Source organism: Mus caroli, chromosome 13, assembly GCF_900094665.2.
Source record: "Mus caroli chromosome 13, CAROLI_EIJ_v1.1, whole genome shotgun sequence".
In the NCBI taxonomy this organism is placed as follows: domain Eukaryota; kingdom Metazoa; phylum Chordata; class Mammalia; order Rodentia; family Muridae; genus Mus; species Mus caroli.
The window spans coordinates 15,875,688-15,900,733 of NC_034582.1; the positions used below are offsets into that span (position 1 = coordinate 15,875,688).

Below are 25,046 nucleotides of genomic sequence, written 5' to 3' on the forward strand. Positions count from 1 at the left end.
GTTAAGAAACTGAGACTCAAATGAGCTGTGTGAAACACTAGTCATAGACACGGCCTAGACTGGACCCTGGTTTTCTGATGTCTGGATCCATGTTATAGGCAATACTTTTAACACATCTCTGGGGACTGAGCTCTGCGGCTCCCTGTACAGCTTTGATCAGAATACTGCTGACTTTCCTAGCCTCGAATGCCAGGACGCTCATCAAGCTTTGTATCATACAAATCCCTTAAAGGTTTCAGAAACCACTGCACTCTGTCACAGAAGCTTCACAGTGTAGTTCATCTAAAACTAAATTACATCCTATTAGCCTGAGACAAGTTAGAAATAATTTTAATTTATCCCATCATTATCTCAATCTCTGTGGGCTAGAATCTGGGACAGTGTTATGGTTCTCATTTGTGAGAGACTGAATGGAAAGCAAAAAGGGGTCCTTGCTCAAGGTACCGTTAGTGATGGGATCTAGCAATTGCATGGTCACCCGACATTCCTGTTTGGTCAGCCACAAAACTAATGTAGAGATTTTCTGTATTGGTTTGGTTTTCGATTGTTTGTTTTGTTTTTGCTACAAAACTAAGCACTCAGGAATCTATTTCTTGGACTTTTGCCTAAGACGCATCTATGACTGTGTAAATAAGGACTTTCTCAGAAGGCTTTGTTCTGGGGAAAAGTCACAAAAGTGGCTGGTACTTTTGTGGATAGTCTGTAAATGTCAGAAACCCAATACTGTTATTAAAACAGGAAACCCAGGCCTAGATTTTCCAAACACCACTTAGAAAAATCTCTAAATGATTCTCTAAAGCACTGCTGAGACGGTCCTGAGGTGTTGATGACAGAAGGCAGCTTATGCTCCCTGCCCATCAGCTCACAGTGGGCTGTTTATCAGGGTGCACTGTGTAATACAATGTGTTTATTCTCCAATAGGGAACTAAAGGAGAAGATCCAGCCAGAAATCTTAGAGCTGATTAAACAGCAGCGCCTGAACCGCCTTGTGGAAGGGACCTGCTTTAGGAAACTCAATGCTCGTCGGAGACAAGGTATGGTTTAGGGAATTCCATACACCGGCAGGGACAACAGTAGCTTGCTTCTTAGTACTCACAAGAACATAGGCAGGCGGATTTCTGAGTTCGAGGCCAGCCTGGTCTACAAAGTGAGTTCCAGGACAGCCAGGGCTATACAGAAAAACCCTGTCTCGAAAAACCAAAAAAAAAAAAAAAAAAAAAAAGAACATAGTGTCATTCAAGGACAGCATTGTGCTTGATAAAAGAATGGCAGTATAGGTCAGTTCTTGTTTTATGTGTAGGGAGAACCAAAATACAAATGACCAAAAGATCCATGGAGCTAAAGGGCTGTTCTTTGGCATTTAGTCACACAAGGCTACTCATGGTGGTGCCAACAACTGCTAATACATGCTATTATTGAACCCTGTGCAAGGCTATTCTCTCAATATGTTTACACACAGTCATCAATCATGTGTCAGTCAACAGGGGACCACACATCCAATGGTGGCCACTAGGAACTTGGTACCACCTTGGTTTGTGTATAAATGTACTTCACAACAGTCACATGATGGAATCACCTAAAGATGCATTTCTTGGAATGTATCACCATAATTGAATAATACACAATTGGATTAATGAAATCCATCTTCAGAATAGCCCTATGAAGTACTTATTATAATTGTGCACATTTGTACATATCAAAACAGAGGTCCTGAGAGTTGAGTAACTTGTAAAGTTCTGGGAAAGCAAGGAATTGCCCTCTAAAGCTACAAGACCTTTCTTCTCGTTTTTGCTTTTTAAATATCTATTTTATTTATCCTTATTATATCTGTGTCTATATCACTCATGTGTGGGTAAAGGTGTATGCATGCCATTGTGCACAAACGGAGGCCTGAGGCCAACTTTTGTGAGTCTTTTCTTTCACTGTAAGTTCACAAAATTAAACTTGTGTCAATAGACTTCCACAGTGAATGCTTTTTACCCATTGAGCCAGATGTTACCAGATGATGCTGAGCCACTGACACCATATCCTTCTTTTTGTGACTCCCTTGCACCATCAGGAAATTGGCCAGCACTGTCTGGGTGGGTCTTGGCACTTGCAGCATGGATGGTTCATATTCTCAAATCTCTCACACTGATGCTGTTTCAGGTCAGCATTATTTTTGCGGGGTATAAGTAAGGTGATTTAAGAATCTATTTCCAGAATCTTCCAAGACAGATTTCTGATCTGTCTCTGATTTCTGACCTCAAAATGTCAAATCAAAAAAGACAGCAGTAGACCAAACACATTAGGTGGGAAGCATCCCCGACTGTTCCTCTGCCTTGATTGTTTTCTTGCTGTCTTTATGTGCTTCTGACTGTACAAAGCATTAATACCATACTGTCCTAGAAGAAAACAGCGGGGAGACAGAACTAAGATTTGAGAAGAGGTGAGGAAACTGAGAAAGAGCCAGTCATAAGCAGAAGCATCAACAACTATGCTTAGAACCAGTATTATTGATGAGCTGGGAGCAACTCTGGCAGGTAGTTCTAAAACCCAATAGACGCTCTGCTCAGACACAAAGCTCACCCACTAATGACAGTAATCAATTTGTGTTTGTGCCCATCTCCCTGCCTGTTTACGTTAACTGCTCTGGGCTGAGTGTTCAGTAATTGAAATATGTCGATGCTACCATTGAAAATCACACTGAAGGACTTCAAAAGCCAGCCAGAACTTCCTAGAGTAAGGGTGGGTTATTTGAAAAGGATGAGGAGCCTTAGGATTTACACTAAGCCTAGGAAAAGGATTGGTGAGATGGCAGGGAGGGGGGACACAGAATATCGAAAGGCTGAGTTGAACCTGAGAAAGGCTTGCATTATAAAAGGAATGGAGAAGAGAATTCATCTCCTAAACTTAGCCCTGAACAATGAGGTCACTCCCTTCTTTCTCTTTACATTCCTTGTGCTGGTCTTCATGTCCAAGCAAACGATGCTCTAAGAAGACATTATACTCTAGTGCTAAGCATTGGCTGTCCTTGTGCAACTATATGGACTTGAGCAGTTTGCAGTCAGTATCAATATCTGTTTCCTAAGACTTTTGCAATGTAGCCCTAGGAGTCAAGCTAAAAAGAATCACTGTTCTTGTGGAAGATTGTGTAAAAACAGAACAAAACAAAACAACAAGAAGAACAACAAAACAGGTCTGAAAGTGAAAAGACTTTGTCTTGGCTTTCTCAGCCCTACAGCTAGCCCCATTAGTGTCTTCAGGCAAGACATCTGAGGTCTGCGAACCCTACAATGTGGGAGTCTAGCAGCACTCTCATCTCTGAGATCTATTAGCAAGTTAGCTGTATGCCCTCATCTCCTTCTTGTCTCTGAGCAGATCAATATCCAGAATCTATAGGCCCATGAGTGTAACTTAAAACATTTTCTTCTTGTACTTGACATTGAGCAAAAGACCCAGAAGTATTTGGAATGGGAAAAGCATATAGAAACACTAAAAGCAGTCACTGATGCCAGTTGAATCCCAGTGCTTGGAGTTACACTGAACCTTTCAGACCAGTATCCTATTTGATATTCCTTTCTGGCTGAAATGGATAGACTACAAGAACTTCCTTCCACTATAAGATAATTGCAGATTTTTATTTTAAAGAATATTTATCCTTCATTGTTGATCAACTTTCTTTCTTTCTTTTTTTTTTTTTTTTTTTTTTAAGAGACGGGGTTTTTTTTTTTACCCCGGGCTGCCCTGGAACTCACTTTGTAGACCAGGCTGGCCTCAAACTCAGAAATCTGCCTGCCTCTGCCTCCCAAGTGCTGGGATTAAAGGCGTGCACCACCACGCCACGCCAGGTTGATTAAATTTCTAATGAATAAAGGTGTTAGTATCTAGCTGATGAATTAGCAAACACCTGGGCAGAGCAATACAAGTCTGATTATCAGCTTTCTGCTTGTGATGCACGGGCTTTTCCATTGCTCCATCAGAACACTGCATTTAGATTTTGCACAGCCAAGTCAGCTGGGCTGTAAAATTGATTTCCACTCCTTCAAGTACATACATGTTCAAGGAGACTTTGTCATAGATTAGATCTGTTACTCCCTGCATAGGAGCCATGGCCACATCCTTTGTCCCGTCCAACTTGTCTAACAGGGAGGAGGACATGGATGAGCAGATTCAGTAATTAAGCTCACAGGGAAAACTGAAAGGTCCCCATCCCACAGAACTGGAAGTGGAGGAGTTTGCAAAACATCTTTTCCTTAGCTACATTTTGTCAGAATGCAGTTGGAATTTGCCTATCATCCTATCTCATCCATAACTCTGATACTTGAACAATCTGATGCAAACAAGTCTGGTCTTCTGGAATATCTGGCCATATTCATACCTGGGAGATGACAGTCATGTGATACATATTAATGTGGTTTAAGTCCCAGTCTCTGCATTCCAGTCTGGGCAGCTGTTGGCAATCTACTCCTTGACCGAACTGGACTCTTTTCCTCTCCTGTCATATAAAGATGATATTACTTCCTACATCCATTGAGTAGTCGCAAGGGTTAAGTAAAATCTCTTTAGCATTTAATATGATGCTTATCAAGCAATCAAAACTACTCAGAATTATTGTAGGTTGCACATTCTGGGCATATAATTTTTAAACATAAGAAGCAGACGGCTATTGGATATCTAAGGCCTGCTTTTCTCTTTGTGCTGACACAATGTAAGGCTTGCCATTCTTCTCTGTCCATGTATTCCTGGAGGGGAGAGCAAAGATAAACACCTAGAAGTTGTCTGTGGTACAGCCATTATTGCTTCATGAGAGTGTAGTCTCCAACATTTCCCTCTGCTTTCTGCATTTTAGAAATTCAGGTTTCTCTGAATCACTTGCATTGAATGGTCTTGATAACCCTTGGGCTAGATACCAGAGAATCATTTCAAAAAATGATACCATATAGCTTGCTTCTCACGAAAGATGCCTGGTAGCTTCCTGTCTTTAAGTGCCAACATGACTGAGTTATCTCAGAATTCTGCACTGAGTTAAGCTTGTCTTCCCACTTCAGCCACCAAGGCCTTTGTAACTCACATACCTCTCATAATTTAGTCAGAAACCTGGAGCCAAATGGACCATTCAGGCGCAGCATCTTTATCAACCCTTCTAGGCAGCAAGCTGCTTCTTTCCTCTGTTTTAATTACATTCCTCTTTCGGTGTTTCATGAAACCTAATCAGCTCATTTTAACAAAAAGGTAGGTATAAATACGTGTGCATTTCCAAATGAAGGAAAAACAGTTGAATTTTGGAAAAATCATTCAATAGGTCAAAATAACAGGTAACAACCATTTCAGAAATGTGGAAGGGTAGACAGTGGGGTTAAAGGAACATGTTCTCAGATTGGAATAAGCGTGTGCTCATAGCCAGTTCTGTGAAGGATGCAGGGTGGACACATCATGTATGTTTTACCCATGCAGTTAAACTATCACTTTGCAAGTGAAGAACAGCAGTCTCTCAGGCAATAATTTTGCTAAGGGCTAAAGCTGAGTATCAGAATCAGGTGTATAATCAAGGTCTATGTATTTACTCCGCTATCTATTACGACCAATCATCTTCCTGAGTGTGTGAGAGTTCTGGAGTCATGAGCTAGGAGAGGACACAATGCCTCCAAGAGGCAGAATTCAGGATCATGACACAAGTCTCTGGTTTTGAAAAACATTCAGTGAATCGAGAAGTATTTGGAAGGTAGAATGGACTTACCTGCCAACCGCAGGTGCCATTCCCCTCCATGAGCCAACAGAGAAATGTGTGGGTCTCATCACTGGGAAAGTGGCATTTCTCTTTTGAGGCACGGACTAGACCTGTTCTGACTTGGAAAGGTTGAGTCTTAGGCAAGATGTGGACCTTCTGAACACAATGGTGATTTGATATAGTTTAGGAATCCTAGCAAAATGGAACATCCTAATGGAAATGCTCTAACAACATAGGTTAGGAAATGCTTCCCCATGTCTGTGACAAGAGGTTCTCGGGGCATGCTACCAAATGTGGCTCTGCACCTAACTCTAGTAAGTCCCCTGCTTCCAAAGCAGAATTGAACAGACTCAATTCTTATGTCTATTGAATATCCAGCATGTCACACCAATGGTAGTAGTTATTACTCAATATTCTGGTCTTCTAAAGACCAAAAGGCATGCTTACCTGCGGCTAAGATAGTATAATGAGGGAAATTTTTAAATTTATTTTCTTATTTGATAAAAGAGATGCAGATAATTTTCATTATTGTAGAAAGTTCTGTTGGACAATGTTACAAAAAATTCACTTCTCTGCCTTTTAGCTTTTAGTAATCCACATGGCATCAAAGGTTGCTTTAATTGGACCTTTCCCCGGGTTTATGGGCTCTGCTGGTTAGCATTCACTGTCAGCTTGACATAGCCTAGAGACACTTAAGAGTAAAGCTTCACTTGGAGAATCACCTAGATCAAACCGGCCTGTGGACATGTCTGTGATATCTGTGGTGATTGTCCTGATGACTGAGGCAAGAGAGCTCAGCCCACTGTGGGCAGCACCATCCCCAGGCAGGAAGGCAGTCTTAGGCCATCTCAGGACAGTAACTTAAGTATGAACCTGTGAACAAGCCAGAAAGCAGTTCCTCCATGAGTTCTGCCAGGCTGTCAACTCTCCGCAATGACAGATTGTGACTTGGAAATGTAAGCCAAGTAAAGCCCTACCACCCAACCCCAGGTTGCTTCTGGTTAGAGTTAGTGCAGTATAGAAAAGAAATGAAAATCAGGGCTTTTAAACCCTCTGATCCTTAACATGGGTAGGGTGCATGGAGGGAGGAAGACAAGGGGAGATCAATGACAAAGAAAAGGAAAAACAGGGGAGGGACTGAAAGACAAAAGGAATAAGAGCAAAAGAAAAGATTGAAGCACAAAATTGTCTCCATATTTTTTAGTTTGGAGAAGGAAAGACAACTGTTAATACATTCTAGTTTGTAATTGACTGCAAGGCCTCCACATTAGCTCTCACATCCTCCATAGATGCTAGTAAACAATCTTTGATAATGTTCTCATTGCTTCTTGCTAATTGCTTTTAATGACGAGATCCACTCTTGTGTTGCCCAAAGGGACTGAGGAGCTCATAGCATCATGCTGAGTCTTAAAAGGAAAATGCACATTTTTCCCACAAAAGCAAACTACCAATCAAGCTGCTGCTGTTGACTGACACTGATGTCTCTGCCACTGTGTCGGTGTCCCTGACACTGATGTGTCGGTGGGCGGTGCTTGTGGGCACGGGCAGCTTCATGCTCCTCTATGGCAGCCGTAGCTTTGAGACAGAATTAAACAATGCCATGATGGCTCTCACCCTAAGGGCTACAGCTTCCATGCCAAAGAAAATGCTACCTTAGCATCCTCCCACTTGATCACAAATCAAGACATGTTTTTTGTCTCTTCAGCCCCTGCTTCATTGTTTTGTAATCCATCCAAAACTTCGTAATTGCTGAGAAAGAGAGGAATGCTTTGCTTCCATCAGTCATGCTGAGTCCCTTTTGCTCTTGGCCGTTCTAGTAGTGGACAGTAAGGGCAACTTGGATAGAGAATAAGAGAAGAACTAGCTAAAGATAGGAAGAAAACCAGGGAAGGGTGATGGTTCTGTAACACAAGGTAATTTAAGCCTCTTCAAGGAAAAAGTTCTGTTTAGTTACAAAGCAGATAGACAGGCCAGAGATGCAGGTTGCCTCTTGTGTTTCTGTTAAATAAGCTTCCATGCATCTTTGCAAAGTATGTGGTCTTTTCTGACAAGTGATAAGTAGTCACTGTTCTGTAGTGGTTTGTGAATTAAGAATGCATTATGTAAGCAAGAGAAATTCCCTCGTCTTATCCTAGATTGTCTTTGTCCCTACTTCCCAGGCCTGGACACATCATTTATGTGGTCTTTCTCTCTAACTGCCACCATGAATTGACGGAACATCTTTGTGGCAGTCTTCGAGTGTCAGTCTTTCGTGTCTGTCATTCATTTAATGATTGCTTGCTATTCCTGAGGAATTCTTGACTGCAAATATTCTTAGATAAATAAATTTATCCTAGGCATAAGCAGCAGCACAAAAGTTAATATAGTTTACAAACGAATATACATTGTGAAACTTCATGCCACATTGTCTTAAACTAGCTCGATTTCATAGTTCTTCCCATCATACCAAGCTGAGGATAAATGATCCCTGCACCATACGGACTTAATGGCTTCGCAGAGTACAACTCAATCATGGGCTACAGCCAGCCTGCAAAGAAGGTATTTCTCTAACGAGCAGGCAGATCTTAATCAACAGAAGAGCTGAGGATCCCAGTGTCACACTTCACTGGCCTCCTTCCCATTACCCATCAGTAACACACTTAGCCCCAAAAGTTCCTCAGAGGTAACATACCTTACAAAACATCGTGGTCATCATAGGCCATGTAGACCAGGCCATAGGCCGTGAAGTCTTTGTGTGCAGAGAGGACCATCATGCCCTGTTATCTCAGGCTCTCACAGTTCTGGGATGCTCAGAACACTTGATGTCCTCAGATTTTCACAATTCCTATTGTAAATTCTAGCTCAGTTCCCCCAAATGCATTTTTCTTGTGGAAACCCAGTAATATTGCATTTACTGACTATAATGGCTATGAATTAGTGAGGGAATAACTTGCTTAACTCTCTCTGAAGTCCACTCCATAATCACCTGTGATTGCTGAATATATAAAATGATTTTTGAGAAGTTGGCAAGCCCAAATAAATTCATGGGCATTACGTAATCATCCTCCTCCCCTTTCTCCTCCTCTCCTTCTCCTCCTCCTCCTCTTCTTTTTTTTATTAGATATTTTCTTCATTTACATTTTAAATGCTATCCCAAAAGTCCCCTATACCCTCCCCCCACCCTGCTCCCCAACCCATCCACTCCCACTTCCTGGCCCTGGCATTCCCCTGTAACTGGGTCATATAATCTTCACAAGACCAAGGGCCTCTCCTCCCAGTGATGGCCGACTAGGCCATCTTCTGCTACATATGCAGCTAGAGACACAAGTTCTGCGGGGTACTGGTTCCTGCTCCTCTTCTTCCTCCTCTCCTCCTCTTCCTCCTTCTCTCCTTCTCCTCCTCCTCTTCTTCTTCCTCCTCTCCTTCTCCTCAGTGTTTCATTTAGTTTTAGTTTTCAGCAGAGTTCAGACTCCTTTAAGTGGCATGTTCTAGATACAGTCAGGGATTCTCAAACAATTCTAAAATTCTCTTATCCTCTAGGAAGTCAAGAATCACAGACAATTTCCTTCCATGGGTCAAGTTGGGCATTTTCATTGTTGATTACGTAGCCTTTACTTCAATTTTTAAAGCTTTTTGTTGATTAAGTGAATTATGGTTAAGATAGGTCTTTTTCAGTGAAACAATTTTATATTGAAAATCTTCTTTTCTTAAAATGTAATGGGCAGCCAGCATTTTTGTCAGAGTAGTTTCAAAGCAATTTAGGACTGCGGGTACAGTAATGAGGTGATTTGACCAAGACCATAGGGTGAACCAGGTGCATGAAAGTACCAAGAGGCTGGTAGGGCCCAGATGCCATGTGCCTGGTGTGCTTGAACTAAATCTCCTTAAGTCTTCATTTTCCAGTTTAGCCAGCACCAACCGTGCACACATTCAGTATCCAGTACTGTACCAAAGCTTTGGGACCATAGCCAATATGAGCACAGTGGCCAACGTCCATACACTGTCCAAGGTGATGAGGACCCTGGAATCTTTTGTCTGATCAGCAGCTGTTCGTGGTATATCCACTAGGGAAAGCTGCTTGCCTTGTGTGTACCAGGGGGCATTACCTTGGCTTGCTTACTTTGGGTTTCACAGCAGGGAACATTAAGATGGCTAACATGTATATGTAAATCATGTCAGCCCATGTTTTATTTGTGCAAATAATTTCTGGAGAAGCTCAGATCATAATGTTACTCAAAGAAGCCTTTCTGGGGGAGGCAACATCTAATTGAGCCTTCATAGCTATACAAACACTGGAGCCATGGTTTATCTTCTTGATCTGTAAACGTATAGGTCTACACCAGTAATATTTGCCTTTTTCTCCCTCCCTTTGTCCTGCTCACATCTTCTCATCACCCTTGAGAGCTGAAGGGATGAAACTGTGAGAATTCAGAGTAAGAATATCCTTAAATTCTTGGCCATTTCCATTCAGGCACTATACTGAAGGGTGTAGGAGGGAAGCTGCTTGTGTATATCTTCATTCTTTCCCTAAATCCTAAATTATTCAGGCAATTTCTGATGGATCCCTACTTCCAAGTGTATTACCAATATCTTGATACTTTATTCAGATATTGTGGATATGGACTGTTAGCAAGTGTTTGTATTAACTGAAGTATGACCTTGTGTACAGCTGTCTCAGCAGGCTGAAAATCAACACAGAAGCATCTCAAAGCCCCAAAAGCTATTCTTCCTTCACCTCTCTCCACTCTGCCAAGATTTTGTGGCTAAGGACTAGCCCTGTTGGTGGTTACAGGCACTGATAGAATGCCCATATAAACTACCCTCTTGAAAAACACTTTGCCATTGAGAAAGAAGGGTCTGGTGACATTCTCGTTGGTCACCAATGTATGCAGTGCATGATGCAAAAATACCAAAATCAGAAGGGAGCTTCACCATCCAGTACAGTAAAATCCATTATTTCTTAAGGTCTAAAACAGTGGTTCTCAACAACCTGTGGTTTGCAACCCCCTTTGCAAACCTCTGTCTGCAAAAATACTTGCACTACAATTCATAACATTATAAAATTACACTTACAAAGTAACAACAAAAGGAATTTTATGGGTGGGGGTCATCACAACATGAGGAACTCTATTAAAGGGTCACACCATTCAGAGGGTTGAGAACCACAGGTCTAAAATCAAATGAATGACTTTTCTCCTCTAGGTAGCACTGTTAAGAAACATCATGACAATGTTTTTGAAAACCAGAATCATTAACCTTTTAAACATGTGTTTTTCTCCTCAGACAAGTTTTGGTATTGTCGGCTTTCACCAAATCACAAGGTCTTACATTATGGCGACTTGGAAGAGAGCCCCCAAGGAGAAGTGCCCCACGATTCCCTGCAGGACAAATGTGAGTGGCTCCTTCTCTGGGTTAGGACACCTAGATTTTGGTTCACTAGTTATTTCTCTTCTCTCTCTCTCTCTTTCTTTCTTTTTGTTTTTGAGTCAGGGTTTCTCTGTGTAGCCCTGGCTGTCCTAGAACTCACTCAGAAATCTGCCTGCCTATCCCTCCCAAGTGCTGAGATTAAAGGTGTGTGCCACCACTGCCTGACCATTAGTTATTTCTTATTCATAGTATCCCATATAGAAATCTATTAACTTAAATGAACACATTTGCACTTGACTCATCCTGTAACTTGAATCTGTGCATTCCCACCAAGGTCACAACCTGGAAGGATTTGAGGCTCAGGGATGAGTAGAACAAATGTCAGAGCGGTGCTTACATACGTTTCCTAAAGGGTGAAGTAGGAGTCCAAATGTATACTTTGGATAGTGTGTATGTATATAGAGGTATTTTAAGGGATTAATATATAAACCTGATTTTATCAATTGTATTTTCAAGTAATCTAAAATAATTTCTTATAACTTATATGAAGCAACCTCTACCACATATGGTTTAGTGTGCCCTATAATCAGAATATAGAGTTAGTGAAAGATTCAAATACTACTTTTGAGAACTCAAAACCTTGGAAACATATGATAAATGACCCAGGAAGCCAATAATCCTCCAAGGTATGTATTATTTCTATTTATTTACCTTTTACATGGGCTTTGCTTTAGCACGTGTTTTTAAAGAGACAGTAGCATGTGACCCCTTTAACCTAACACCAAAGCAGGTAACAAGTTCCAAGATTCAGTGCTAAGTGTAGAGACTAAAAGTTATTAAAGCAACATTTAAAAATGCCAGGATGGTGAATTAATTTGGAAGAAAAATGAGACAGAAGTAATATATTCTTGAAGGACACTCTAGTCAGAGAAATCAACCAGGGACCAGTTGTCAAGACATGCTTAAATAACCTTTATGAGTAGCACTGATCCTGCTGTGCTTAGACAGCCATATCCAGGTAGTGTCTTTGACCTCCTACCGCCTGCCGTCTCACATCTGCCCTCCCATCACCCCAGGGCCCATGAAAGTCAAATCTGGACTGCCTGCTATACAGCTCAGGACCACAGGAAGCAAAAATAAACCTGAGTGGGAAACTTCCTGACACTTTCAGACTGTGCTAACATTTCATGCAGAAAGCCTAGAACATTTAATCTTCCTCCAGTTTAAAATTGGGACAGCCTGGTCTTCGAAGTGTCATACAGTTCATTTCCATCCACAGGAAAGCTGCTTTCCCAGAATGCATCCGTGACACCCCATAGCAGGAAATAGTAATCTGAAACTCAGAACTAAAGGCTATGCGTGGAAACCATACCACACCATACTACACCACACACACACACACGCTCACACAGTAAGAAAGGCTTAATCTTAAAGGAAAGGACAGTCCTTTCTGCTCATTGAGTTCACTATGTGAAAAGCACACTCCTGTGTCCCCCTTTTTCTCCACTTACTGTTAACTGGTAAAAGAAAAATCTCTCATGAGCTAGGACATGTCCATAGCCAGTAATCTGGAAAAGCATTAGAAGTTTCTGGTCCCCAAATAACTACTACTGTTTAGGGTATCATCTCCCAGGACCTTCTTCACCTGGCCAAGAGATGGAGAAAGTATTCCGGGCAAAAGAATCACTACACTCCTGGCTCCACCCTGAAAATCTGCTCTTCACTTAACTGAGCATATAATTTATCCTCACACCTACAGATAGACAATCCACTTCTCAACTTGAGCATAGGCATGTAGCTGGCACTTTGCCAGTTTTAGGTGCAATACAATCAATGCTTAGGAAATGAGAAGCCCTAGAGAAAGTTCTAGAAGTTGGCTGGCCCTATTAACTAATGGTCAGTTGCTGGGATTTCCCACCAAGCAATGTCCCCTCACCTCCAAAGCCCCAGAGTAGAGAAAACTATCAGTCACCTAGATATGCAAGGAGAGCCCTGGCCTGGGTTCTCACAGGAGAACACAGCTGGAGCTGTGATTCTCCTTTCTCCACACAGGGTTGCATGGTGGACAGGGACTGACATGGGTTCTGGGAGAAGGTAGCAGCCTTCCTCCTGAAGATGCCTCCAAGAGTTCCCTCCCTTTCCTCTGCAGCCTTTCAAGCCCAGGGATGCAGAATTCCAAAGGCCACCTCATACTGTATCTCTTGAGAAATAAGTAGAGATTATATAAGTTTAAGAGTGTGAGGGGTGGGAGAGGTTGTGTGTTGGTGAGATTCTATCTATCTGCGTAGGGGTCAGAGCAGGGGGTATGCTTACATTACAAAATGAAATTAAGTTGTGTACCTAAGAAGGCTCTGCCCTGCCCTAGGAAACTAAGTTTACAGCTTCCAGCACACACTTAGTTGCTTTCTGTGCCAGTTCTATATTCTGCCTGGACTCTTAGAAGCAGAAAAGGTATTCCACTAGAAAAATGAGTGAGAGACCTTGAAATGTTCAGCCCTAAAAGGGATGTCTCCATCACATCCCTTCTCTCAGGGCTCAGGGGACCCTGCAGACAACAATGTGGGAAGAATATGAAAGCCACAGAGGCTAGAGGACACCAAGGAAACAAGGCTTTCAAAGCACAACAGGGCCAAAGCACCTATGAACTCACAGACCGAGGCCGTATACACAGGGCTTGCATGGGTCTGCACCAGATGGGGTCCTAAGGCTGAAAATGGACACACACCCGGTCCCTAACCCAAATTCTATCTCCAACCAAAAACCACTAGCAAATGAAATTTTAGTTTTCCCCAAGGGGGTCTCACTGAAGTAACACACTACTCTTAAGGGACTGACTGTGTGCCGAGCAGTAAAAGGCCAACAGAACACAAACCCAGTGGCATCTTTGAAGGTTCCTTGGTTGATAATGCTGTATCGGGACTTTTCCTTTCCTCAACTTTTAAAATGTTATCTTCCCTCCCTCCTCCCAACCTTGGTTCTTTGTGTGTCTATTGTGCCTTCTGCTTTTGTATTTTTATAGGATCCCTGAGTGTGTAACAGGCTGCTCTCTGTGATGACATCTGTCTCTTGGGCTCTTTTGTTTCTGATTGTTTTGTACTACTCCAATGTGTTTATTTTTGTTTTATTTTATTTTGTCTCATTTTTTATTCCTTCGGAGACTGTTCTTTTCTAATAAGAGACAGAAAGTGGGTAAATCCAGAGGAGAGGGGAAGTAGGGAGGAACTGGGAGTAAAGGGAAACTGTAATCAAGATATAACTTTTAAAAAAAAATCTTACTTTTCAATTAAAAGGGGAGTTACTATTAATTAATGGTAAGAGTCATCACGTTTCTGTGTATGTTTGTTCTCTCCCAAGGCCAGGAGGAATTGTCTTTCACTCCTTGAGTTAACCAGGGCTGAACAGTAAAGGATTGATGAATCACTTGGTTACCTTTTTTTACTACTGGTCCTACTGAATGAAGATGAGAGGACCTCTGTTGGCTGTCTTCTTCCCTAAAGCTTTGAGTTGTTGCTCTTCGTATGCTTTCTGGTCCACAGGAACTGGGCCCTTGAAAAATCTACATTCCCTTGCATCTCCTCTCTGGTCCCTCCCCAGGATTAACAGGCTGCCATCCCCATCACCCTATCACTCCAGCTCATTTGCTTTTAGCCATGCCTAGTGCCCTCTAAGGCCTCTGTTTGAAAGAATCTAGGCCAGTGTTCTTTGCCCCCACAACAGAGGGACAGGGAGGAAAGCACAGGCTGATGCCCTCCTCAAAGATTAAGCCTATTATCAAGGATGATGAGAGCAGCTGACAGCCAGGCAAAGTGGGGGATTTGGGTCATGAAAGCACAGTGAGGAATTCAGGTCCCTCCATCCACTGAGAGAATTAATGCAGATTAATAGCAATAGGAATAATGGCTGATGCTATTTGCTAAGTGCATAAGGTATGACAGGCACAGTGCTCAGAGCTTATGTAAGTTACTATGCAACCTGAAGGAACAGCTCATCCATGTTTTATAGATAAGAAAAGTGAGGTAGAGAAGCATTAAGCATAACTAGTTGACAGCCATGGGTTAGTAAACAGTAAGACAAAGGTATTTGCAGGCAGCCAAACAGCTCCATGGCCAATTGTAATTCACTATTTTTTTTCTGTCTGGACTAAAAATGATCTGAGACTCTGATCTGGAGCAGGCCCAACGTGATAGGACAAGAGGTTAGTCAAGCCCCTAAAGTCTTAGTTTCTGGTTCCAAAGGCAAGGTGTGGCTCATCCCTGAGTGCTATGGGGCTAATATCCTAGCTTAGGAAGATGGGGCTCTGTCCTAACTGCTGGAGCAGCCTGCCTCCATCCTGTATCTCGTCACAGAAGCTTCTATTGAGGATATCTGCATATAGCAGTGTCTACAAACACCATGGTCTCAAGGCTTCCAGCCCTTCCTGAAGATGTTTCCCTTGACTTCCCCCAGGAAAAAAAGCTAAAAGTGTTTACATCATAGTGGCCACACATTTGTTTTGTAGAAATATTTTGTCATTTAAATTATAAATAAGGTTTCTTGCAAGATACTAGTAAGTATCGCTTCTCGGTCTTTTGGCTAAGATCAAGTGAAGATACTAGTAAGGAGTCCATGTCCTTAGAGTGAAACCCTGATTTGTGGCTGGTCTCCTTATGATGCAGGTGCTTACACCTTCCAAACACAAAGGAACAGAAGCCTAGTAAGGGAGCATGGGACACTAAAACCAGATCTGTCCCTGTGACATTGTGTAAGGAATTCTTCATCTTGAACCTTAGGCTTCCCATCTGCCCAACCCTTCTCAAACTGAGCAAATATGAGAGATGAAGATGTGCCATAAAGTAAGGGTGCTGCTTCCTTCCCTGGTGACCTCCTGCTTCTCCCAGCTCTATGCCTCACCATGTTATCTTTCTCCCATGTTGAAAGAACAAATCACAAAGCTAGCTTGGCTTTGAAATCTTCAGGAACTCCCTACTGTGTGAGTGTGACCCCCTTTGCTTCTACCCCTGGACTAGAGAGGAAATTGTTTTCAGTTCTCCCCATGTTTAATCTTCCAGTGCATCTAGAGAAAATCTATGAAAGAAAGGAAGAAAGAAATGAAAGAACAGCTTTTCAATACAACGATATTTTTAGTAGTTTGTGTTTTCTTTTAGTCATTATCCCATGAGCGACACAGCAACTTATCTCTCTGATAAGGGACAATGGATATTTAAATACAAAGTATGTAAGGCCACAATATGAAAAGAGATTTTCTCCTGTGAATCCTTTGCATTAAGACAATCCAAAGCACTTTTGTCTTCCCTGTCCTATTCTCCATGTCTTCAAAGCCAAGCAGTAGCTGACTTTTGTAGAGAATGGATCCTGGAGTTCATGAAACGTTTTGCATCTTATAACAAAGGATTTTCTACCATGCACTTGTCATTTCAACTCCAGAGGAAGCTTTAGGAAGTTTTATGAATTGTTTTGCTAATTAGATTTTAAAATTCCCTTCAATGTCTCTACTGCAAATGTAACCAACTTCCCCAAGGTTTCAGTTATGCCCTGCAGCCCAGAGGCAGCAAGACTAGCTAGCCCTTGGTTATGAACATGGACTTGTGAGACCTGAAGACAGTGTTTAAGATAGGCTCAGGATTTTTAACACCCACCTACAGGATTCCTATTCAAAGGAGATCGGGAGAGGGCCAAAAAGGCAGCTGAGGCCTAGGGTTGAACCAGAGCAAACAGCCCCTCTTCTAGTGTGCACAGCAAAAGACATTCCACCCATTATGTTGATGAAGGGCCCTCCCAATCACTCAGGGCCACAAGCTAATCTCCTTTTGACATACAGACATAAGTGCAAAATCTGAATATAACACAAGAAGAAGAAATGGCAGGTTAGAACTTCAGCCCCTTAGTCTAGATAAGTATTTTCTCTTACATCTTGCCTAGTCACAAGATCCCAGCTAACTATGAAAGTTTCTGGGGAGCATAGTCTTCTTGTGCCATGAGGAGGAGGAGCCAGACATTGATATTGAAATTGAATGCAAGTACTCTGGACAGAGTGGATGAAAATCAGGCTACATGGTGGGGGAGTAGATGTTGGTAAGTAGATGCTGGCGAAGCCTCCTGAGATTAAAGCTCATAAGATGCGCCCTTCCATGGGCTTGAGAGCTCTGGGTATGTTTTCCAGACTAGGCTGAGTCTTAGTATTCCTGGGAGATTAGCTCTTACTCTTGTTTTAATATTCCATAACTTTATAATTTTGTTGTTATCCACACTCCAATTAGCTTCTCCAGTGAACGTGTATAAGCTTTGACTCTGAAATCTACCATTATGTTCTCCTTTTTAAAAGTGTAAGGAACAGGTTGCTTACAACCCTCTTTTAGCAAAGCCAAGCTAGGCAGCATATGCAGCTGGATTCACAATCATTGTGGGACTGAACAATTTGGGATTGGAGAAGGATGGATAACATAGTGAGTTTTTGTCTGTCTGTCTGTCTGTCTGTTTGTTTGTTTGTTTGTTTGTTTTTCATCGAGATTCTGTGCCACACTACTCGTCCTTGTCTCTCTTATTTAATTTTAAAGAGTGTTTTGAATGCAGAGCCTTTTCTGTTTCTTATCTTCTCCCTGCTTCCGAGGCAAGCCGTAAGATAGCATCATTCTCTCTAACTGCATTATTTTCCAAAGGCTCAGTAAGAAAAGAAGGTTTCCTTTATTTTATTGAGTTGCCTGTTGAACAAGGACAACCAAACCTTACTGAACTGCTATGGCAGTTCATGGTTTGGGAAAGGGAGCTATTTAGAAAGAAAGCTCAGAACTGTTTGGAGTCAGATTGGTGATCTGAGCTAGATCCACTTACTCTGTTCATCCAGCCCTCAGAAACAAACAACATAGGTGCAAGTGCTGTAGCTAGAGATACCAATACATATGAAGCACTTGGCATTGCTCCTTGGATTCAGAAGCCCTTACAATGTCGGTATTAGAACTGCACATATTGTAATAAGCACTGTTACCTACTGCAGCATTTATTATAATACCATCGCTTACAACACCACTATCATGGGTATTATTTCAGGCTTTAGTGAACCAGGTTGTATTTATGGAAATAGCATGCTAGAGATACATTTTACCAAAACATTCTATGCTCAGGCATCTAGTTTCTAGACACTGCCTGACTGCTCTTCCTCTCGTCACATCTCTGCCTTTCTCTTTCTGCAGTGGTCTCAGGCAGTGCCAACCATGGTAGCAAACTCAATGAGTACATTCACTCCTTTACTGACATTGGCGCTTCCAGTGGTGTCGTAACTTTTCATTATTTTTATGAATTGCAGTGCCGGTGGCAGATATCAAAGCAGTGGTGACGGGAAAGGACTGCCCTCATATGAAAGAGAAAGGTGCCCTTAAACAAAACAAGGTATGGTTTTCTAAATCACTGTAAATATCTCTGCCTAAACAATGCAGTGAGCCATCTGAATGATCCCAGCCTTCGCGTATGCATGTATTGGATGGCTCCCCGTGGTATTTTATGTCAGGTTGCACATCTCAGCTCTTCTCTTTTCTTCTTTCCCAATCCATTCCTTCCCTGAGTGGTGCTTTTACTCTTTCTCTGTCACTTTTCTAGTGCCTGTTCCCTCCTGTCACTCTCTGTCTACTTCTAACCTTAGAAAGTACAATGGATGCCCTCCCTCTGTCTCTGAATGAATGAGCCTCCTCCACTTATCTTCATCCTTTCTGCAAGCTTCTTCTCGCCTCTTATGTATGGTAGTTCCTCTCCGTACATGCTCTCACTGAGTCTCAGTGAAGCCTGAGACAGGCAGACACCAGCCTCAGAGTCAAAGGGTATGAGGAAACACTAAGCCCCTGACCCATCAGAGTCATAGAGAGTAGTCTATTAAGTATCCAAATGAGGCTTAAAGGAGAGTAATACACAGGAGTACATGCTTAGGTGCCATGAACAATGCCCAGGAGTACATGCTTAGAGACCATGAACAATGCAGCATTTCTCCCCATCCCCTTTTAGTTTACCAACAAGCTTCCATCATGATGGTCCACAATGTTTTCTGAGTAAACAGGGTGGGGATACAATCTTGAAAAACAGAAAATTTTCTGTTTCTAGGTCAGAGGGTCCATTAAGGATCCAGTTCTTCATGTATACCCATGGGCATCTTTTGCTATATGCTACATCAACAAAACAGTTTCACTATGTAACCCTAGCACAAAAGAGGAAGAAAAAAGAAAACAAATCATGAGCCAGCCTGGACCACACAGCAAAATCCTGTCTCAAAAACAAAACAAAACAAAGTCTAGATTTACCTGGCAGCTCTAGACGCCAAAGGCTGCATGGATCAATCATTTATTTCTTTGATTCTAAAAACAGTGTCCAAAAGGAATGAATAAAAAAAAATCTATCCTGCTTATCAATCAGCGTTATCCCTGTTTTCTGATTTCAAATGAAGATAAAAGGTCACTGCATAGAACTATGCTCAAAGAAAACAAAAGGTACTGTCACTCCATATTACTAGTACATTCCAAAATAATTAGAGGCATGCCTCCTCTTACCCTAAAAAGAGGGGTGAGGTGGGGCAGGCTACAGAAACAAGACAGTCATCAGGATCAGGGATCTGGTTCTCTTTAGATTGTGTAAATTCTTTGCCTATTACCAGAACGACAGGGATAGAGAACTTGTCGGATTGGAAAGTAATAACTATGTTGTAAAATGTTGTAGGCTACAATAGAAAAAGTCAACATTGTTCAAGATGTCAGAAGGGGAAGATAAAGGCGAAGATGCTGAGTGACAAGATCCTTGCTGCTGTGTTATGTAGATATAATTCAACTCAAGTTCATGTGCACTTCTTCTTTGGAGCACTGGCCTATAAGATATTCCAATGACAAGCATAATAATACGAAGGGATGCTGGAGAGACTAGGGTCTGGGTACTCTGTTGCATAACACTTGTGGGGGTTCCATGTCAGAAAGACAAGGATTGTATTGTGCATAGACTCCAAGGAGCATTCTAAACTATGGCAACAAGTCTGAGATTTCATGGTTTGCCTCTTATGGTGCTGACTTCCTTCAACAGCAGCAGGGATTGCCATATGTTTCACATGTCAGGTGTTCCATCTGCAGCCTCACTGAGCACAGACTCTGTTCAGCTTCAGAAAGGTTCTTGGTTAGATAACACTTGAACTGAGCAGGAAGCCATGTGCAGAAATTGACAACAAAAAAGTCTAACCCAGAGGGCTGGGAAGGATGGCTGGCAGTGGAGCAGTCTGCCAGGACTTGAACATGCTGACTAGGAACTCGGAATTCTGTAAAATATGTTCAGAGAGTTTTCCTACCTCAGCCCAGCACGTGGAGATTTTGAGAGCTGTCATTCTCCTCCTTAGATTAAGATGCTGAACAAAGTGGCAGATTTAGCCAAAGACCTTGGGACAGTAAGTAAAATGGAAAATGATCTAGGAAGACACTGAATGTCAACTTTGAGCCTGCAGATACAGGTGTACACACATGCCTGTACACTCAAAACACACACATGTGAGCCCAAACATATGATCATTCATACATACCACATACACATATGCATGCAAGGAAAAGAAACCCAAATTTTCTTGCTATAGTAACATAAATTATCACTCTAAAGACCTCACTACGTCACTCCATATTACTAGTACATTCCAAAATAATTAGAGGCATGCCTCCTCTTACCCTAAAAAGAGGGGTGAGGTGGGGCAGGCTACAGAAACAAGACAGTCATCAGGATCAGGTTCTCTTTAGATTGTGTAAATTCTTTGCCTATTACCAGAACGACAGGGATAGAGAACTTGTCGGATTGGAAAGTAATAACTATGTTGTAAAATGTTGTAGGCTACAATAGAAAAAGTCAACATTATACAAGAAGTGTTCAAATGAATTGGTTCTGACAGAATAGACATGATAAGGCCTAGAAACTTAGATCAAAGTAGAAGCAAGAGTCGTATCAGAGAAAGCAAAGGGGAAGATAAAATAAAAATATTGCTTTTTTTTTTTTAAGCCAGCCAGACGAAAGCCACCACGTGTTCACAGTAGAAAGAGTGCATTGCAGTGGGATAAGTGGATAAGTGGTTAAGCGGAGCCAATGGGAGCTGAATTAAAGAGACAGGAAGGAGCAATCGCCACACTCATTAAAAGGGAAGGCGGAAGGGAAGGGGCAGAAGAAGTAGATCATGTTATCAACATGCTCATGTTGATCTAAACATAGCACTGATCATGTTCACTATAAACAGTAAGTACATTAAGAGACAATCTTAAAACTGATCTTTATTTAAAATGATCAAAGTGTATTTACTTAATATACATTGTAAAGGGTTTAGCCAACTTAATTAAAAAAGAAAAAAAAAAAAAACAAAAATATCACCACAGTCGAAAAACAAACTAAAAAAAAAGAAAGAAAGAAAAGAAAGAAAATAAAAAAAATCACCACAACTCAAGAAACGGAGATCTGTACATAAATAAAGAAAGGATAGACCATCTCAGGAGTAACTATGATGACACAGGAGTGAGGCTGGACAGATGGGGTCAGTGCACTTAGCCATGGGATATTCCAGAGCTCAGCAGCAGAATGTGTGGTCAAAGGGCTGTGTCGGGTTTTCCTAGCAGGTTCTTGACAGAGAGTAAATGCTCCTGACCTTATATGGGGCACACCACTTATCCTTGGGGATGTCCAGGCCAGTGTTTCCTGGATGTCCACACTGGAGTGCTGTTAGGGTCTGGGGTACACTGGACAGATGTAAGGTAGCAACTGTGGAACTGTAGAGAATTTATATCTCAGATCTTCATAGCTCTATGGATGTGCCTATCCATTTGGAAAGGCTGCTGGATTCAGAAGCACAGATATTTGTCAATCGCCAGACATTCTGGGGCTCATCAGCTCCTGCTCCAGCCTCTTGCCCATAGGGCCCCAGGTGGCACCTCATTTGTAGATGCTGGAAGTGGCTGGGTAGCAATTTGGCAAAGCTGAGCTGTTGGGCTGGCAACAGGAACATGGAGAAGGCACAGCAACTACAAATTGATTTTCATTAAATTAAGAACTATATGATGTCTGTAAAAAACCTAATTCCAGTATAACTTTAAAGTATTGGATGGGAAAAATACACCATACTGATTTTAATCATAAGAAAGCTGAGCTAACTCTATCAACCTTATACAGATCAGATCTCAGAAGAGAGAAAATTATCAAGGAGCTATTTTCCCCAACGACACAATAGCCTTACCTTACACACATGCACACTTAACAAGAAGCATCAAAATACATGAGTTCAGAAACTGACAGAGCAAAAGGGACCTCAGCAACCAATAAAGATCAAGCAAAGGCCAATCAAATGGGTTGATTGGTGCTATGAACAACACCATCAATCAACTTGATCTAATTGGCATTAATCGAATATTCTAGCTAGCAGGGCAATACTCATTCTTCTTGAGCTCACCAAAACAAACAAACAAACAAACATTCACCAGGTTACACGCTGAGCCATTAAACATGTTTGATTTGGTTTCATCATGGCAAAAATGAAATGTTATTTTTTTTTCAGAACAATAATATTACAAAGCATATTCTTGGGTCACCATAAATTTAAAGTAGAAACCAATAGCCCCCCCCAAAAGAAAACCAAAAATGTAAATATTTGGAAATTTAACAACACACTTTAACCAATAATTTAAAGAAGTCATAAGAGAAATTTTGTATCTCAAAAGTAAATAAAATTCAAAACACAATGTGTACTGGATGCAGTGAAAGCATCATTTGTAAGGACACTTACATTAGGTGCTTAGAAGAGAAGCGTGCTCTGAAAGCAATAGTGTCCCTGTCATAAAATACTATAAAAGGCACGAAGAATAGAAATTAAAGATAATGAAACTGAAAACAAGGGAAACCTCAAGTGGAAAGGGAGAAGGAGATTGATTCTTTTGTGACCTGATGAAAGGATAGGGAAAGGAGGAGAGAGAAACTCCGGTGTGGAGACGGGATGGTGAGAACACATTACATGTGTGTACTTGGCCTTCTTCTTTCAGACTGCATGACATGCACTTACAAATTCACAAACAAATTAGCAAATATTTTCTAAGGTGCTGGCGTTTTCATTATTTTCAGGATGTCATTAAAAAATTGAATAGATGGATGGACTGTGGAAAGTTGCTGTAGGGTGAGGTGGACAGATGGGTGGGTAGGGCATACTGCTGTAAATAGATAAACTTGTCTGTAAGTGGAAGCTGCTTCCTTGTGCTTACCAGGTGTTCCAGACACTCCTGCCATTTCCAGCCTAACACAGAGTTCCATCAGCCTGGCTCTGTCATTTGCATATACTTGAGAATTATTTGCCTTGTGATATTATTATCCACAGACCTTATTTTTCAGGCAGTGTCAAAAGCAGAAAGGAAAGCCACAATTCTTCCTAACCCACAACTATTTTTCCAGTACCCAAAGACACTGTCACCCCCTTTGAGACTTGTGGGTAAGAAAGGGCTATCTGCAGTTTCAAGGAAGAGTTAGCCAAAATGTGCCCATAGCAGGACCACCTCTGTCTGGTGTCCAAAAGCCAAGGTATAGTGTTAGCTCTTCAGACAGTTTTTGCAGCTATGAAACAGCTTCTGAGATTTTGTGCAACAGAACTGTCCATGAACTAAACTGCTGAACAAGGCCATCTTAGGTATTAGCATCCAGAAACAAGAGACTTTGTTCATAGCGACTTACTCTTGTAGTGCCAGAGGATAGCAACATAAAGAGAGTTGGTCCTTCCCTTGAGGTGCCTACTGCAGAGCACCTGTCTGTATATTTAGTCAGTCAGCATTGACCTTCAGAGATCTGATGAGTTCTAACAAAGAAATGGTGACCAGGGCAGATGTGGCTCAACCTCTTGGAGCTAGAATAGTGGTTCCCATCCTTCCTATTGCTGCGAACCTTTAATACAGTTGCTCATGTTGTGGTGACCCCCAACTATAAAATTATTTTTGTTGCTACTTCATAACGGCAATTTTGCTACTTCTCTGTATCATAATGTTAATGTTTTTGGAGACAGAGGTTTGCCAAAGGGGTTGAGAGCCACCAGTTGAGAACCACTGAGCTAGAGTCTAAAACATTTAACAGAGGTTAGTACAACAGGAAGATGTTTATGGAGGCAAGAAGTATGAGGTCATTTCCAGTAGAGTTTTATGACATTTGAATTATCACAGGGGGATAAAAATTCGATTTTAAGGAAACTAGGGATTGTAAGTTCACAGTCTTTAATTTTGCAAGTCTTTGGTGACTTGTGGTGTGCTTTAATCGGGCATTCTTGGTGCTTATCTCCCTAGTCATGGGGGTGGTAGTTAAGCAGCCATCAACCATGACCAAAAAAACATAGACTTCCGTGGATGCTAGGCGTTCAAACTGTGTTTCCATGCTCAGAAAGAAACATATTGTGGCTGTTGGTAGCTATCTAGGGATCACTGAGTTCATTCTCTGGCTCAGACAAAGAAATGGACATCTTGGAAAGACAGAAGGCCATGTATGGAGGACATGAAAGTAACTGCTCTATCCCTTCAGGATGAGCAAAGCCTTTGGGAGTCCACAAAATGAATAGAATTTAAAAGGGGCTGCTGGGTCCCCCCTTTTCCCATATTGGTCCTACTTTGATATCCACCCCCATGCAATTTTCCCTTGCAGTGTTTTGTGAGAACAAGAGCCACCATTACAGGGAGCCTGCGTTGCTTTCCCTGGCTCCCTATGTCTCCCTGACTGCTCCACAGAGCCCAGTTTCTGTCTTGCCAGGATAACCAAGATAAGAAGCAGATTCTACTAGACCTTGATGTATGAATTTAAAAGTTATAATTTTAACTAAATATCCTGCTATTTGATTGACTTCATTCATCTTTAGTTAATTGAGTGTATTGAGCATCTTCTTTGTTGCTAGGTGCTAGAAATGCAGAGATTAGTATGGTCCAGCCCTAGCTCTGGGTGTCCAGTGGACTAAGATTTATGTATGAACATAGTCATATGTTATCTACCA

General features: G+C 41.7%; 1 protein-coding gene across 6 annotated transcripts in view; it reads left to right on the top strand.

Moving 5' to 3' along the window:
• Elmo1 (engulfment and cell motility 1) overlaps nucleotides 1-25,046 on the top strand; it is a 510,385-nt gene that overhangs the window by 474,544 nt on the left and 10,795 nt on the right. For all 6 annotated transcript variants that reach the window (XM_029468420.1, XM_021180510.2, XM_029468421.1 and 3 more), the window contains 3 exons: nucleotides 922-1,034; nucleotides 10,973-11,080; nucleotides 18,357-18,439. In XM_029468420.1, the coding sequence (XP_029324280.1) occupies nucleotides 922-1,034; nucleotides 10,973-11,080; nucleotides 18,357-18,439 (304 nt within the window). The remainder of the gene's footprint in view (nucleotides 1-921; nucleotides 1,035-10,972; nucleotides 11,081-18,356; nucleotides 18,440-25,046) is intronic.